Source organism: Sardina pilchardus, chromosome 8 (genome assembly GCF_963854185.1).
Source record: "Sardina pilchardus chromosome 8, fSarPil1.1, whole genome shotgun sequence".
In the NCBI taxonomy this organism is placed as follows: domain Eukaryota; kingdom Metazoa; phylum Chordata; class Actinopteri; order Clupeiformes; family Clupeidae; genus Sardina; species Sardina pilchardus.
The window spans coordinates 14560761-14575966 of record NC_085001.1 but is presented as its reverse complement, the minus strand read 5'-3'; the positions used below and the strand labels follow the sequence as shown (position 1 = coordinate 14575966).

Below are 15206 nucleotides of genomic sequence, written 5' to 3'. Positions count from 1 at the left end.
ATCTTATGTAGCTTAGAAAATATGATAAAGACTTTACGATCACACTTGTGAGTTGTGAAAAGAAAATGGAAAAATGACAAATAAATCACTGTTTGAACAATTTTATTAAAAACAAATTGATGGAATCATAAATGGATAATTCAATCATAGTAGTCCAGGGATTCACCTGTTGTCCATTGTAGTCTTGGAAAAAAAGATGCTGAATGCTGACAATAAAACTTTTTTCAATATGATTGTACTTAAACAATGGAATACATATAGGTCTCTTAACATTCCTAGACTCCATAACTGGAGTTCAGTAACAAAAATATGCTTCAGTGATCATATTTTTAAAAATAAAACATGTCGTCGCATTTGTGTAAAAACAGTGTAAAATCTACACTCTTCTGTGAATAAACACATAAACAGACATCATCCTCACTTTCTGTTTCTGAGATGTATGTCTCACCAGACAAATATAAATACATTTGTTCATGTTGCCTTTTCCATTTGGGTAAGTTATTGGGAATTTTGAAAGAAAACATCAAAACAATGTTTTAGTCACCATCAAGCAATGCTCTACTATCGGCCATGATAGGGAGCGACACTGGCACATAACTATTTGCTTGTATAACATCACACTAACCAGCAGTTTGACCCTCCTTATCAATATCCTATTTCTGATTATCAGCTATCATCATTTCCTATACCACAAGTACTCGCTGGGAAGGGACTATACCTTTCTGCCTAGTCATGCAGGACTAGATTGTTCATTTTGGCATTGCTCTACTCTATGTAAAAGTGGCTTAAGCTGACTTATTCTTCCTATCTGTGACACAAATCCAGTCACTGCACGCAAACACACCAACACGCATCAATCCTCCAGTGCATTGCATTGCTCAGTACTCGATCTCATTGAAGTTTTCTGAGAATCCAGAGTACGGGATACTGTCACCAGCATCTGCTGAAGAGACAACAACACAGAGTACATAAGTACAATCTTCACATCCAGCATCAATATCCAGACATCATGATGAAAACTATTGTGTCAGATCCAGTGTGCATGTGTGGTGTACAGTATTCAGTAGGACTGCAAAGACATCTGCAAGCATCCATGCTGTCTGAACAGTAGATCTGGGACGCAATGGTATAACATTGTGTTCTAATGTAAAGAACAGCCACAGTGCTCATGGTTTGTGCATGTGTGTGTGTGTGTGGGGGGGGGGGGGGGTCTACAGAGACTTAAAGAGAGGAAGGGAGGGGGGTTGAGATAGAGGCTGACTCAGCAGACAACCCCCCCCTCTCCCAAACCCCCTCCAAAATCCCCCTGTCAACACCACTCCTCTCTCTCTCTGTCTCTCCCAGCAGACCTGACCACCACCACCACAGCAGCAGTCCTCCACTGGGAGCAGCAGGACTGGCTGGGACACATTCGGTAACCCCCCAACCAGGCGCTACCACAGTTCAGCTGTCCTGGGACTGCGGGGAGGATGCCGCCGCCGCCACCTCGCAGCCCATGAATGAAGTTACTGTAGCGAGCCACTCGCCTGTGAACGGATGAGCCTTTGGGACGCAACCCGTGCAAACCTTAGGCCTGGCCCCAAGATTAACAAAAGGGAAGTGGGCAATGTTTGGATGTTGTTTCTCATTGGAATGTCTGTTTATTTCTGTCTTTAATATGTGTAGTACCTTTGCATGGTCCCCTTTTAAACACAATATCATCGATGGCGATGTCGCTCCTTATTGAGGAGCCCCGAATGGCTTCAAAGATAATCTGTAGGAAAAAAAGTACAGCGGGATGATTTAGTTTCCCTCTGTTTAAACACTCACATCTGTTGCTGAGATTAGAAAGACATTACGTAGTTCACCAAACGCCAGCCTTTGCTTCTGTTTTATTACAAACCACAAAGTGCTGGACAGCCTCTGGTTTTCCTCATGGTTTTAAAAACACCACTTCACAGACAGGTTGAAGAACCTGCTTTGTAATCTGTAAGATGTTATACATCGCACACCCCTAAGAGTCCTCTGACGGCACATAAGACAGTGTTTAAAGGGGAAAGGCGAAGCACGAAGAGCGTTTCAGGTGAAAGGCGCGCTGGTTCACCTGGTGCTTGGTGTAGCAGTCGTAGTCGACCATGGCCCGCATCCAGGAGATGCTCTGCTCTCCCTGTCGTCGCCATAGCAGGGAGTCGCGGTGGCGAACGTCACGGTGACGGCTGTCGTGACGCCGCAGGAACACGCTGAGCACGCCGGTGCCGGAGCCGTACATGTGGTAATAGAACACCAGACACTGAGGGCCATCCGAGCCCCGCAGCTCACTGGTCAGCAGCCTGGACGAATGGCCCGGCAACATGTGAGAGGCCTCGATGTACATGTAGTACCCTTGAAAACAGGCAGACCACACAGCTTGTTAGTTAGGGCGCTACTGTGACATTATTCATTCTTTTAAGAGTGTGGGGACTGATGTCCTTGAGAATTGTGAACTCTTAACTACAGGGGGCTAGTGACTCAGGAGTGAGTCTGAATTTACTGTGAATATCTGTGAATCATTACCAGATGGGCAATGTAAGTTCTACATCTTGACTTGAAAGAAATAGGATGAATCAGTTGACCGTTCAGTCATAAACTACTTTAGCTCAGATTCCCAAAGGTCATTTCTCTCATAACATGTAAAATATATGACTGTATAATCGTATTACAGCATACAGTTGATTCCTAAGCCAATATTAATATAAATAACAATAACAACAACAACAATAATAACAATAATAATAATAATAATAAAGAAATAAACAAACATCAGCTGCCACGAGCAGAGGGATGAACATCGGTTGAACTTGGATAGGAAACAAACTGAAAGACTTGGGATGAGAGCGTTGTTGACTCACCTACCCCTAAGGTGTGGTCCCCCTTGGGCCCCGTGTAGGAGGTGGGCGTCTGACCCCTTAGGCGTAGCCAGCCGCCCCTGTGCGGCTTCCTCTCCTGGGTGTAGCCGCAGTCGCCCAGCTCAAAGTTGCACTGGCCAGGGGGTGGCCGCAGAGGCCCTGAGAAAACCAAACCAAACCAAACCAAACACGGACGATTTTAACCTCTGACGGCGACCCCGAGGTACTTCAGAAGTGTCTCCTCAAAGTTTCTCCTTCCATAACAACGATTACAGAGAGCATCAGAGATAAACAGCAGGATTGTGTGTTTTGTTTTGGCCACTCTGAGGTCCTCCAGCTGGAGAGCCATATTTTGCAAACATTTTCATCATCCTGTGTCATCAGTGATTTACACGGTTGTCTTAGTGGCTTCTCTTTTTAATGGGTGGAATGAAAACATAGCAGAGAAAAGAACAGACATATTTGGGAATATTCTCTCAGAGTTGTCAGTTGAAGTTGCATCCACTATCTCCACATTCAATTTTACAATAGGGGTAAGCATGGCTGGTGATATTTTGGTAACATATTTTGGTAGCAGTAACTCTTCCCATTTTTCTGCCCCGAAATGTGGTGTACTGAGGACTGGGTGTTTAAAATGCTCCTGCTCCATACCACAGCCAGCGCTGTCCAACTCAGGGGAAAATGGATGTTTTCCATAGTGGTCGACTCTTTAAATAGTCATCATACGGCCAAGAACAAACCCAGCGGCAACGCAGCCCAGCCCTTCTTAACTTCAACTTCCTTGTCACTTCCTTTCTTGTCATACTGTATACTCCAGACCAAAATGTTACGAAATAAAGCGTGGAGTTAATTGGTTTTCTCAACAATGATGCTTACTGCAAAGCGAGAGGCTTGGAGATCTAAATGCTTGAAATGGAATCTGTTGTGGTAGCATTCCATTTGATATCTTGGCTACTGAGAACATAACATTTGCTGACTGAATATTAATAAAATGGCTAATTTAAAACATCTGACTCTCACCACTCCAGCTACTTTAAAATGCAGCTGCCACCGAAGCATCTATTTTTATGAACTGTTACTTGCTGCTTCACCGCCCTGTTTAACCCTTTGTAGCTGCTGAGAGTAAATTTAACCCATGTCCAGATGTGCAGCGTTTGGAGCAATGCAATGCTGTATGAAGTATGTACACCGCTGGCTATTTTGAAATGACATTTGAAATGCAATGAAGGTTTTTCATTCTACAGTAGGTGTGCATCACGGTAAACTGCATTATTGCTAACCCATAGTGTAACGACAGCTCTGAGACTATTTTAACCGATACTGATATAACTCACCAGCTGTGACACGGCAGTCTCCAATTGTCACCGTGATGTCATCAAGAGACACCAAACCGCAGTCCCAGAAGTTCCGACAGATGGTAACAAATACCATCTGAGAAGCAAGAGGGACACACAAGTCAGGACTTGTCAGGGTACTTTCTGGGGCATAGTGGATGCCTGCTAGGAGCCATAAACTCGGACAGACACATAAAGTAATGCTAGCATGCCGGTGTTAAACAGTAACACAAGATGAATGGGACACAGCGAGTGTGACCGCATGAGACTGACTCATTGATACATGTCCTCTCATGTAGCTAAGGATGCTCATCATTACATCATCCACTTCTGAGACAGACACACACACACACAATAATACAGCAACTTCTGAACTAATTTCACACAATCACGTGACCTTCATCATCAAGACATGTTGTTTTTCAACACTGTAAAGGATCAAAGTATGCCCATGTGTCCACTTATTTCACAGAAGCAGGAAGACACTCCCATATGCATATAATAACAGACGTTCATGTGATCATGTTATAACAGTCAAGTAATGTGACCTTTACACTAGCAGCTCACACAAGGTGCCTAGTTATAAACCTATATTTTCTTTCCCATAAAACACTGTGAAGTGTTGTTTCACACAAACATCTATGATGACTTGATGGGTCTTTTTTTAATGTGTGAAACGTGTTAAAGTCCTGAAACTGTTTACATTTTAGGTGTAGGTGTCCCTATAGTTCAGAGTTGGGGAGCAATGAAATCCACCCTTACCTTGGTGGGCATGGGCTTCTGGAAAGTGATGTCCACCTCAGTCCAGACATCCCTGGAGCTCTCGGACACTGTCCAGATCTTCTCCTGAGCCACGTTGTTCTCGTCGTAGATGTACAGCGCCAGAGCGTTGTCTATCTTCATGAAGCCGTGCAAGGCATAGTAGAACCTGAGGCAGTACTTGTGGTTCCCCGGCAGAACCGGCCCGTGAAGCCGGCCCACGTAGCCCGGGCGAGAGGTGAAGCGGGTGTTGGCCAGGAGGAAATTGCCTGTGAAAAGAGTGGAGGAGTGACTACAGCACTTCCTTTTTTTTTGGGGGGGGGGGGCTTCTTTTTATGCCTTTAATTGGACAGGATAGTAGAGAGACAGACAGGAAGCGAGCGGGAGAGAGAGTTGGGGTAGGATCCAGAAAGGACCACAGGGCGGGAATCGAACCCGGGTCGCCGGCGTGCAGTGCAGGTGCCCCAGCCAGTCATGCCACAGCTGAGGCCGACTACAGTGCTTACACTGCATCATTCTCTAACTTTATTAGCCCTTTGAAAGTTTAACAGGGAATAATAATGTTTTTTTATACTATTACAGTGCATAGTAGATGGCTATTTAAATATGCCTTAATTACTTGTTTGAACATGGTCAATTATCTTTTTTTCCTTCTATTGCAGTAATGATGCTGAACGCGATGAGAAATCATTGAGTTAACAGCATCTGTCACTGCTATTAAGATCAATGAGAGACATACATTTGATAGCTATTTAATACGCCTGAATTTGGATCAATATTCCCGTCGCACAACTTAACTGTTATTAATTATAAAATGTACATAAAATATGCATAGCACTGATTCATGAAAGTGATTTCAGTAAACTCTACAATCTAGCCCTGCTCCCATTCCCTAACTAACAAAGTCTGAGGAAATCCATTTATCAGCATGTTAAAAATATCTGCAATTACAGTTCCGCTACACGGTTGCATACATTATAAAGATTACACAAGCTGAGTTAAGATAGGCATAAAAAGCAGAGTGCTGTCAGACTACGTAAACTGGCAGGGAGACACGGGCAAGTGCAGTGCTCGCTCTATTTTTATCTGGAGCAACAATAGCAGCGCTTGTTCTATGTTTAACCAGGAGTGATTGTGACAATTTGCGCCAAACACTGGTGTTATTGAGGAGCCCTGATGGAAACAGTGCACTGCCTTCAGGAGGGTCACGTCTCTCGCTGACCGCAGGGAGGTGTGTTTCCTCCGGCGCGTTTCTCGGCTCTCACCCGTTCCCGTGGTGTGGTCTCCAACCCTGTAGACGTTGGGCTTCACCGAAACCCTGTTCCACACGGAACCACCAACACGTTCCTGGTGGTATTCGCAGAAACCCTCCTCGAAGTCGCAGTTGGCGATGGAAGGATCAAAGTTGGGCTCTGAAAGACAACAAAGTGAATTAAGTAGTCAGTTTGAGCCAAGAATGTGGCCTGAATCCAGCCTGACCAGCCAGCCTGAATCATGAATAAAGTTATGAAAGTGGACTTTAATAAAATAGTCTTTGAAAGGCATTCAAGCTTCACATCTGTTTGCAGCTTTATTTTGTTTATTTCTCACGGAATGTCTGTCTCAAGGGTTCTCTAATATTGATTCCAAGTCAATGAAATTTGGACTGTTTAGTTAGTATTATCATACCCCACCAGCACCTCTCTTTAAAATAAACAAATATTTCTAAATTCAAGAAACCATAGTGACACTGTCTACTCTACATAGGAACCAAGGACAATTCTGACCTGTTTCTGAGTGGCAGAACTCCGGAGAGAAGGAAATGTCGTCAATGGCAACAAACCCTCCACGTGGACTATTGAAAGCTACTTCAAACACCACCTGGCAACAGAGAAGCAAATACCAGTCATTATATATAGCTCTGTCATTCAACAAAGACAAGGAAAATATACTTATAACAGGACTTTAATATAGGGGTTCCAAAGCCTTTAAGAATATGCTGGGAGATGGCATTGAACCAGATGGCATTCTTTTCATATGTGTCCCTCAGGGAACAATTTATACCACATCACAGAAAACGAAAGCATAAAAAAAGCAATCACATTACAACATATTGTATCCTGTATGTGCATCATGCTGTACAGTAAATCAATGTTACATAACATTAGAGTATAAAATGATCATCATTATTCAGTTATTACAGTATGCAATGCACCTGTCTTGAGTTGTGCAGGACTTTTCACGATGCTTTAAGCATGCAGACTAAAGCAGTGGAAACATGTGGCGGATCACAGAGATGAAGTACTATGTGTCAAAACAGACCTCTGGCCTCTTCCCGCACACACACACACACACACACACGCACGCGTACACACGCACTTATTTACACCTTCACTTAGGGCAGCTGCAACGGCTCAGGAGAAGCAGCCGCAAGCCAAGTCCCGTCTGTGTGTGTTTACACAAGTCCACCGCTCAATCCTCAGGAAGAGGCTCGGCACAACAACAATGGTGGCCTCATGAGTCCGACATAAACAGCACCCATACTGTATGTTACGAGCAGCCTCTCAATCCAAAGCTCTTGCATCACTTTTTTCCTGAAAGGTTGGGCTATTTTGCTAAAATTTTGCTTTGTAGTTACAACATTTACGCAATCACTCTTTACTTTCACATATCATATAACATTCCACTGTAACTGTGACACTGTAATTCTGTCACAGCAATTGATTTGAATGATCTCAATGGGCCTGCATGTGTTTGTAAAAGGCTATGAGAACAGAGTTTGGCTGTGGGGATGACGCAGATGACTTAACAGCTCACCAAATGTTTTCTTTCACTTGCCCCAGTGTAAGTGTCCGTGTGTGTGTGTGTCCGTGTGTGTGTGTGTGTGTGTGTGTGTGTGTGTGTGTGTGTGTGTGTGTGTGTGTGCGCACGTGTGTGTGTGTGTGTGTGTGTGTGTGCGTGTGCATGTGCATGTGTGTGCGTGTGTGTGTGTGTGTGTGTGTGTGCGTGTGTGTGTGCGTGTGTGTGTGTGTGCGTGTGCGCGTGTGTGCAACCACATGTGCGTGCGTGTGTGCAACCGCATGTGCGTGTGTGTGTGTACTGTAAGTGTGTTTGTACTGTATGTCAGTGTGTGTGTGTGTGTGTGTGTGTGTGTGTGTGTATTTCCATGACTTAGTCTAGTTGAGTGACTAATGACCAAGTCCTGCCTCTGCCCCAGATTCTGCTGGCCGCAATGACAGGGTTTAATTATCAAAAGGAGATAAAAGACTCAGGGTGGGAGACGCTCTGGAAACATTTAGCCCCGTAGACAAAAGAGGAGAGAGGAAGAGAATGGGGGATTCCAGTGGCTCCTTCCCAGTTATCCCAGTTAGCCTGTTATCTAAACACTGAGCAAAATCAAGAGACATCATCACATTATTACACTCAACCGGCTATTGAGTGGGAGGACGTCTGAAAGCTCAGAGCTGCACTGGCGCATCGTTTTGCTTCTGTGCGCTCGAGCAGTGAAATAGTGCCATGTGGCATGATTCTCGAGGGGGGCATAATTATTTTGCCCCCGCATCCCCCCCCCCCCCCCCCCCCCCTTTGATCTGACGTGGTACCACGTGACGACCTCTGACTGACCTCCAGGGGGTGCGGAGCCTTGATGTCGACCTGCTCCAGCCTCCAGTGAGGGGTGGCGTAGGAGTCGGGCCTCCACAGCTCCTCGTAGTGGCCCAGCTCGTCCTTGGTGAGGAGGGAGAAGTAGTTGCCCAGGGCCTGGTTCCTCTGGTAGTAGAAGGACAAGCAGCCCGACATGGGGGTGGTGGTCATCGGAGACAGAAGCTTGGCCACCTCCTGGAACTTCTTGGCGTATACAGAGTCCACGTACATGTAATGTCCTACCCCAAAAGAAACAGCCGGGACAAAGAATAGCTCGCTGTGATGAACTGTCACATTAATGAAACGATAAGTCAAAATCAAAGAGAGCTCCAAACAAAGTTCCATTGAGCAGAGATAGGAAGGAAGGGGAATTCCATTCAGGCGAATTGCGGAGGGAGCTACATACATCCCAATGGATTAGAAATACAGAGGGGGAAGCCTAACAGCTGTTAACGCTGTTCACACAATACCTCTTTCATTGTTCATGGTGTGGTCATCTGGCAGGTTGGACTGGGGGTCTCGGGCGAGGCTGCCGCCCACGTACCAATTCACATTGGGGTTCCACTGGTTATTGTAGCCACACAAGTGGTGCTCCTCAAAGTCACACTCTTTGAGAGAGAGAGAGAGAGAGAGAGAGAGAGAGAGAGAGAGAGCAATTAGTCATTCCCTGTCTGCATGGAGTGGTTAGCATGCACTCGTTCATCACAAACACACTGACTCGCAACATGCTGACTCACTTCAAAACACAACAAGCCCTTGGAGCCGTTTATTTTACTTTGTAATATGAGTACTGAACACTTTAAATGTGTGGGGAAAAAAGCGAGATGTGAAACAGCGCACTGACCTATGCAGTATCCAGGTACTACGTGGATTTCAAAGATAGCGACGCTGTTGCCTGCCGCGTTGCCAGGACGCCCTTCCATTAACAGCTTAAAAAAAATGTCAAAGAAAAACAGAGAGAGAGAGAGAGAGAGAGAGAGAGAGAGAGAGAGAGAGAGAAGGTGAGGTATGGGCAATAAAGAGCTCAGCATGGAGGGAAAGCAAGAAGAGCATGCAAGCCATGGCACCCACGTCAACTGAAAGAAATTAGCACAGACCTTATGATGGCTGCACACTTAATCAGTTCTAACTCATTCCACTCATTAGGCCTTCTTACCTAATGCCTCCCCTACTGCGCTCCCAGGCCATATATTCAGCAGACTGTGGCCAGACACATTAATCGGGTGACTAACGTGTAAATGGCAGTGGGGTGGCTAGCTTTTCGTTTATGAAGCTAATTTCCACAGCTGAGGAAACAATTTATGTCTTACTTCACTACTGAAATCGTTGTCATAAACAAACCTTGTCCAACTTAGACACTATGGCTTCCACACAACTGATGGAGCATATAAAACTATTTGTTTCCTTCATAATTTCCACCATTGCATTGCATTGTGTTTCCACCACAATTTACAGTAGCCTACATCACTTTTACATCCAATTTTCTAGTGTACATTTCAGCAGTTGGAGCTACATTTATTTAATGAGGCACAACTCAAGTGCAATGTTATTTCTCCTATTTCATTACAAGGGAAGCTCTCTTTTTCACCATGCGTTTTCACTCTCTAACATTTGCCCGCCAGTCATGCCACAGAAGTGCCTAAAATACTTCATGATTTCACAGGAACCACACTGTAGCCATTGATCTAGCAGCACACTGCCTGGGCTGCACATGTTTTTCGTTCCACCGTCAGTTCAGTCCGAGTATGGATACCTGGTACGGCTTGGACATGTTGCGCAGGTCCACGCTGGCGATGAGCCAGCTGTCGGAGGTCTTCTCCGAGGTCCAGAGCGTGTAGTCGAAGTTCTCGCCGTCGGGCCGCAGGTGGAGCTGGAGCGAGCCCTTGCCCGTGATCTGGTAGACCATCCTCAGGCAGCTCCAGTCCAGCAGCTCCAGCTCCGGGCTCTGCAGCACCGCTTTGTCCTTTGAGCCCATGAGGGACGAATCAGCAGCAATGAAGCGCCCTACAGAGAGAGAGAGAGAGAGAGAGAGAGAGAGAGAGGGAGAGAGAGAGAGAGAGAGAAAGAAAGAGAGAGGGAGAGAGAGAGAGAGACCGACAGACAGAGAAAGAGATGCATGATGGTCTCCTCTACAGGTCGTCATTCAAGCAGAAGTTCATTTACTATTACTGTTTGATATTGCAGGGAACAGTAGCATAAAACAAAACAAAACAAAACATGCAAAAAGCATAAAACAGTAGCAATAAAAAGCATTAAAAAAATCCACATGAAATCCACATCATCCACTGCATCCACATGGATCCACATTACATCAATCATCATCCAAACAGGAACCTTCAGCTGTAAACCCTTTCAGTAAATGTACTGTATTTTATTGTACTTGTCATGTGTCCAGCATGATGAGCAACCTTTGTTCTATCCCTTCTCATAACGGGAGCAGAACATTTGTCATGTAGGGTTTTTTTGGGGAGATGGAAGCAGCTGTTGAGGCCATTGTCAAACGCAGTCTTGGCCCCACAGGCCAGACTCATTAAAATCAATGGAGCTTCATTCCTGACGTATCTCAGTGTCAAACAAGCCAGACAATCGTTTGACGACATGATACATGGACGTCTGTGCTGGTCAGGGAACAGGTGTGGGTGTGGTCTTGGACTTTCTTCACACTGGTGTTTTACACTCAGTGGAGAGAATGAATCAACCGGCATGTCTCGCCTGCAGATTAAAACTGCATCTTGGAGCGGAGCGTGGATTAGGGCCGCATGGAAATTCTCTCTTCCTGGCTGAGAGACAGGGTGCAACAGCAGTAACAGATTCCAGCCTTATGCAAGTGGAAATTAATGAATGTTGAACTAAAACAAATAAATCAGCGTTATCAGTTTTGAGACAAAGCATTTGTTAAGGGGGAAAAAAGACACTTTATGTAATCTGTCTTGGCTTTCAATATAAACACAGGAATATGTTATTGCAATACTGCTAACTTTTGTAGCCTTCTACGATACAGGCAGATGTCCTAAAGGTGAACGTGATTCTTTCCAGATGCCAGAGGACTATTCTCTTTTCTTCTTTTCTTTCCTATCTCTGACCTGCATTTCAAAACTCTCAGCGAGGGCCCTGGTATAGCCATCAATGTATGCATTATTCTTGACATCCCCCAATAAAACACTCTAACGGGACCCCTACAATATGGAAAACATGAACAGTACACTTCATGTCTCAGCCGAGAGACTGCAGGTCCTGTGGGTCCAAACGTACCAGTGCAGGTGGTATTGCCATCACCACATGGTTTGTGTTATCTCTTCACGCACTCGTCTGGCCTGATAGCACAGATGCACGCTGCCATAAGCAGTGCACACACACACACACACACACACACACACACACACACACACACACACACACACACACCAATGAGAGGGACAAACACACCGAGGCACTGAGACAGACCTTGATGGACCTCGGACCCCTCGCATATGCTAAGGATTTTACGACCGCCGCTACTGTAGCAGACTTTAATGGCACAGTAGACCACTTACTCAAGCGGCTGTGCGCCTCCGAGGACCCAGCCAAGGAGTGAGAAAAGAGGTCTGTAGAAAGTCTGGTTTTCCTCCAGGAAATGCTTACAAATCATTTTTTTGCAGATGTTGGAAAAGTCTTGATGAGAAACCGGGGTAGTAGGGAAGATTTTGTTAACCCATGCCCCCCCTCTCTGTCTTTGATCAGACACACACAGCCTGGATGTCCTCTCAAATGCTGACTCACCGCGAAGACCACTCGAAATCGGACAGTTTGTCCTTACATGTGCGCGGTGCTCGCTCCCTGCACACTGTCAGTTTATTGCAACCTACAAATACAACACACAAAAAAAAGAGTAGCCTTTGGGATGTTCATCTGAGTTTCCAGCACCGGGTCCTGCGTTGCCCAGGCAACCAAACAGTAAACACAGACATGACCCAGTCGTGGTTTTTATGGTTCTATTTATCGACCCATTGGGGAAGCATGCTGTGACCACTGACATGGAGAAGGTTGTGTCAGGGCGAGCAGCAAGCGTCTTGGCAGCGTAACGCGTGACACAAGGCTGCCCCACATCAGTATGCTTCCCTCTGTTATGCTTTGTTCCTGAGCTTCCAACGTCCGTTTTGTTTATTTATTTGACCAATTTACAACATGCCTCGCCGTTATCTAACACTTTGGCCATGTGGCCCTGTTGTGGCTACTGAAGTAAAAGGTGAAAACGTCTGGCATATGCAACTGCTCAGAAGCTCTGTGATAACCCAAGGCTTATTTCTAGCTGTGTAACTTAAACATCAAAGGCAGATTATGAAATGGATTGCTGTTTTTGGACGCATCTTGAATAGGACTTGGCAGCCTCATGCTGGACCTCTCCAGCAACGAGGAAAAGTGAGCTCATAGTAATGAGGGATGGTTGATTAGACTCTACTGATTAGACTTATGACTCACACATATCACACATCTGCTTGCCTGATAACATTAAAACAGCTCCTCTCTTATTGCACTTGTGAAAAAGAATTGGGAAAGCCTGTGGACAACACATGCAAGGACTCTCAAGCCAAACAGGTCAGAGCTAATTCAAAACAAAACAAATCTGGGAAGATATAATGTCTTGCCAAGCAACCTGTCATAATCAGCGGTGACAGGAAGGCAAACAGACAGCTAACAGGATGGATGTATAGGAAATGGTGAAACAGAATGCATAAACATGGCATTCAGCTTGATTGCATTCAGTTGCATAAAGCTCCTGAGATATACCAATGTCATTTAAGTGTGCTTTATCAATGTCTTTTTACATGTCAGCCTCAGCCATTTGTATCTTAATATCCTAACTTGACACAGATAATATCAATTTGATTACCAGATAGGTTAAGCCAAACAAGAACAGAGAATGAATGACTAAATGAATGAACGAATGCTATATAGAAGTGGAAGAAAACAGACAACAGTTCAGTAAAATACATTTGCAAGTGAAAGTCACAAAATCTATAGGAGAATGTTTTACTACACCTTCTTCGTTGACTGTCCATGGAGCATAGTTAGGATCCGATGTGTATCCACAAGTGCTGAACTCGAAGCTACAAGAACCGGGCAGGAGCAACGGCAGCTGTTGAGCGTTGACCAGTGTTATAACTGCAAAGGGAAAGTTGACGAAGTTACTATACCAAATGCAAATGCAACGGTGTTTTAGTCCCTTCCCGGGAGCGAATCAGTTCGCTTTCATTCAGTCCGACTTGAATGAAAAAACACTTTATTCTACGCTCCAAGTCTGCGCGCTGTAAAAAAAAAAGAGAGAGAGAGACGAGGAATACGCACAACTAGTGTGTAATTCAAAGTTTTCGAAATGGTATAAGACAAAAGAACAGAAGACAGCGAGATTCATACACTGCATCCTAGAGCCTTTCAAATAATTTGTTCGCAGTTGCAAACTTAGACTGACAGAACACTTACCATATAAAGTCAGGAGATGAAGAGCGAACATGGCCAGGCCGTGAAAGATCCGCCTGCACTACTGTCCAGATTGCAGAACGCATGTACTGGGCTGCTTCTGTAGCGCCGTGGAGTCTCCTCGGACCACTAATTCACAAAGAGACGATGTGTGCAGTGATGCCGTGAAGTTTACTTTACATGGTGTAGGCTAATCATGAGACTCCTCAGCGGGTTCCTGAGATGAGGAAGGAGGGAGGATTCCTTGACTGCAAATTCATAACAGGTTGGGATGGCCACTTTGCCACTGGGGGAGACAAGTCTTCATTTTTGCACGTCACAACCAGCTGGTCCCTTGGACTGTAGCGGACACAGAACACGTTATAACACTGTTATATTCGATGCATTTTATTCGCCACTATAGTAATTCTCTAACATTTACTCTGTTTAAAGTAGATGAACAATCCACATTACTGAAAGCTGCTAATAAAGTGTAGCCACGAAGCAGGCAGCTCAGATGCACTGAATACATGCATCAGAGGCAGTGCTAGCGCGCTACCAGGTATGCTTTATTTGGGTTCTGCAGACGTTTTTGCCATGATGGAGTAGTTGTTTGGTGCTTTGCTCCTACATAAGGTAGGGGAAGGATCAAGGGTCACCACAACTTGTCTTAAAGATAAACCTCCTGCATACTCCTGTGCACTGTGTGCATGTGTGCAGCAACAGAGCCAGCTAGGGCAGGCAGACAGAGAGGAGGCAAAAGGATCAGCACATAAAGATGGTGAGATAGAGCTTCCGCTCCTTTCTAGTCTCTACTTAAAGGAAACATACAGCTCCTAGTGCACAGGTTGCGTGCATGGACCACATGTATAGGCCTAGTACACACATTTTGGTGCCTGGATCTGTGTGCATGCATAAGCACAAGCCTTGCTCCTGCAGCTATTCATTGTCATGGTTCCAAAAAATAACCATTTGAATGAGCTCATGGAAAAAAAGGAAAGCATGCCTTTTTACAAGTGTAAACTAAACTGAGCACTCGGAGTTGGAACTATGAGAACCACTATAAGGGCTAAGTGTCATTGTGAGGAGACCCAGAGTTAAAAGCTTTATAAAGTCCTCTTATTTTGGAAAGGAGAGCTCTTTAGATGGGCAAGTTGAGCCTGTAAGAGTCTGCTGTGGGTCAATCAACACA

The 15206-nt window shown here is 45.0% G+C and overlaps 1 protein-coding gene across 1 annotated transcript; it reads right to left on the bottom strand.

The window, feature by feature from the left end:
• Nucleotides 1-160: 160 nt before the first annotated feature.
• On the bottom strand, nucleotides 161-14274 carry mamdc2a (MAM domain containing 2a). The gene is made up of 14 exons (XM_062542882.1): nucleotides 14039-14274; nucleotides 13598-13720; nucleotides 10332-10582; nucleotides 9423-9507; nucleotides 9049-9186; nucleotides 8561-8817; nucleotides 6724-6817; nucleotides 6223-6369; nucleotides 4961-5226; nucleotides 4199-4295; nucleotides 2868-3023; nucleotides 2084-2361; nucleotides 1669-1753; nucleotides 161-943 (listed from the first exon to the last, which is right to left on the bottom strand). Exons 1-14 carry the CDS (start codon nucleotides 14067-14069, stop codon nucleotides 879-881), a joined length of 2073 nt encoding a protein of 690 aa, XP_062398866.1. The 5' UTR covers nucleotides 14070-14274; the 3' UTR covers nucleotides 161-878.
• Nucleotides 14275-15206: the final 932 nt, after the last annotated feature.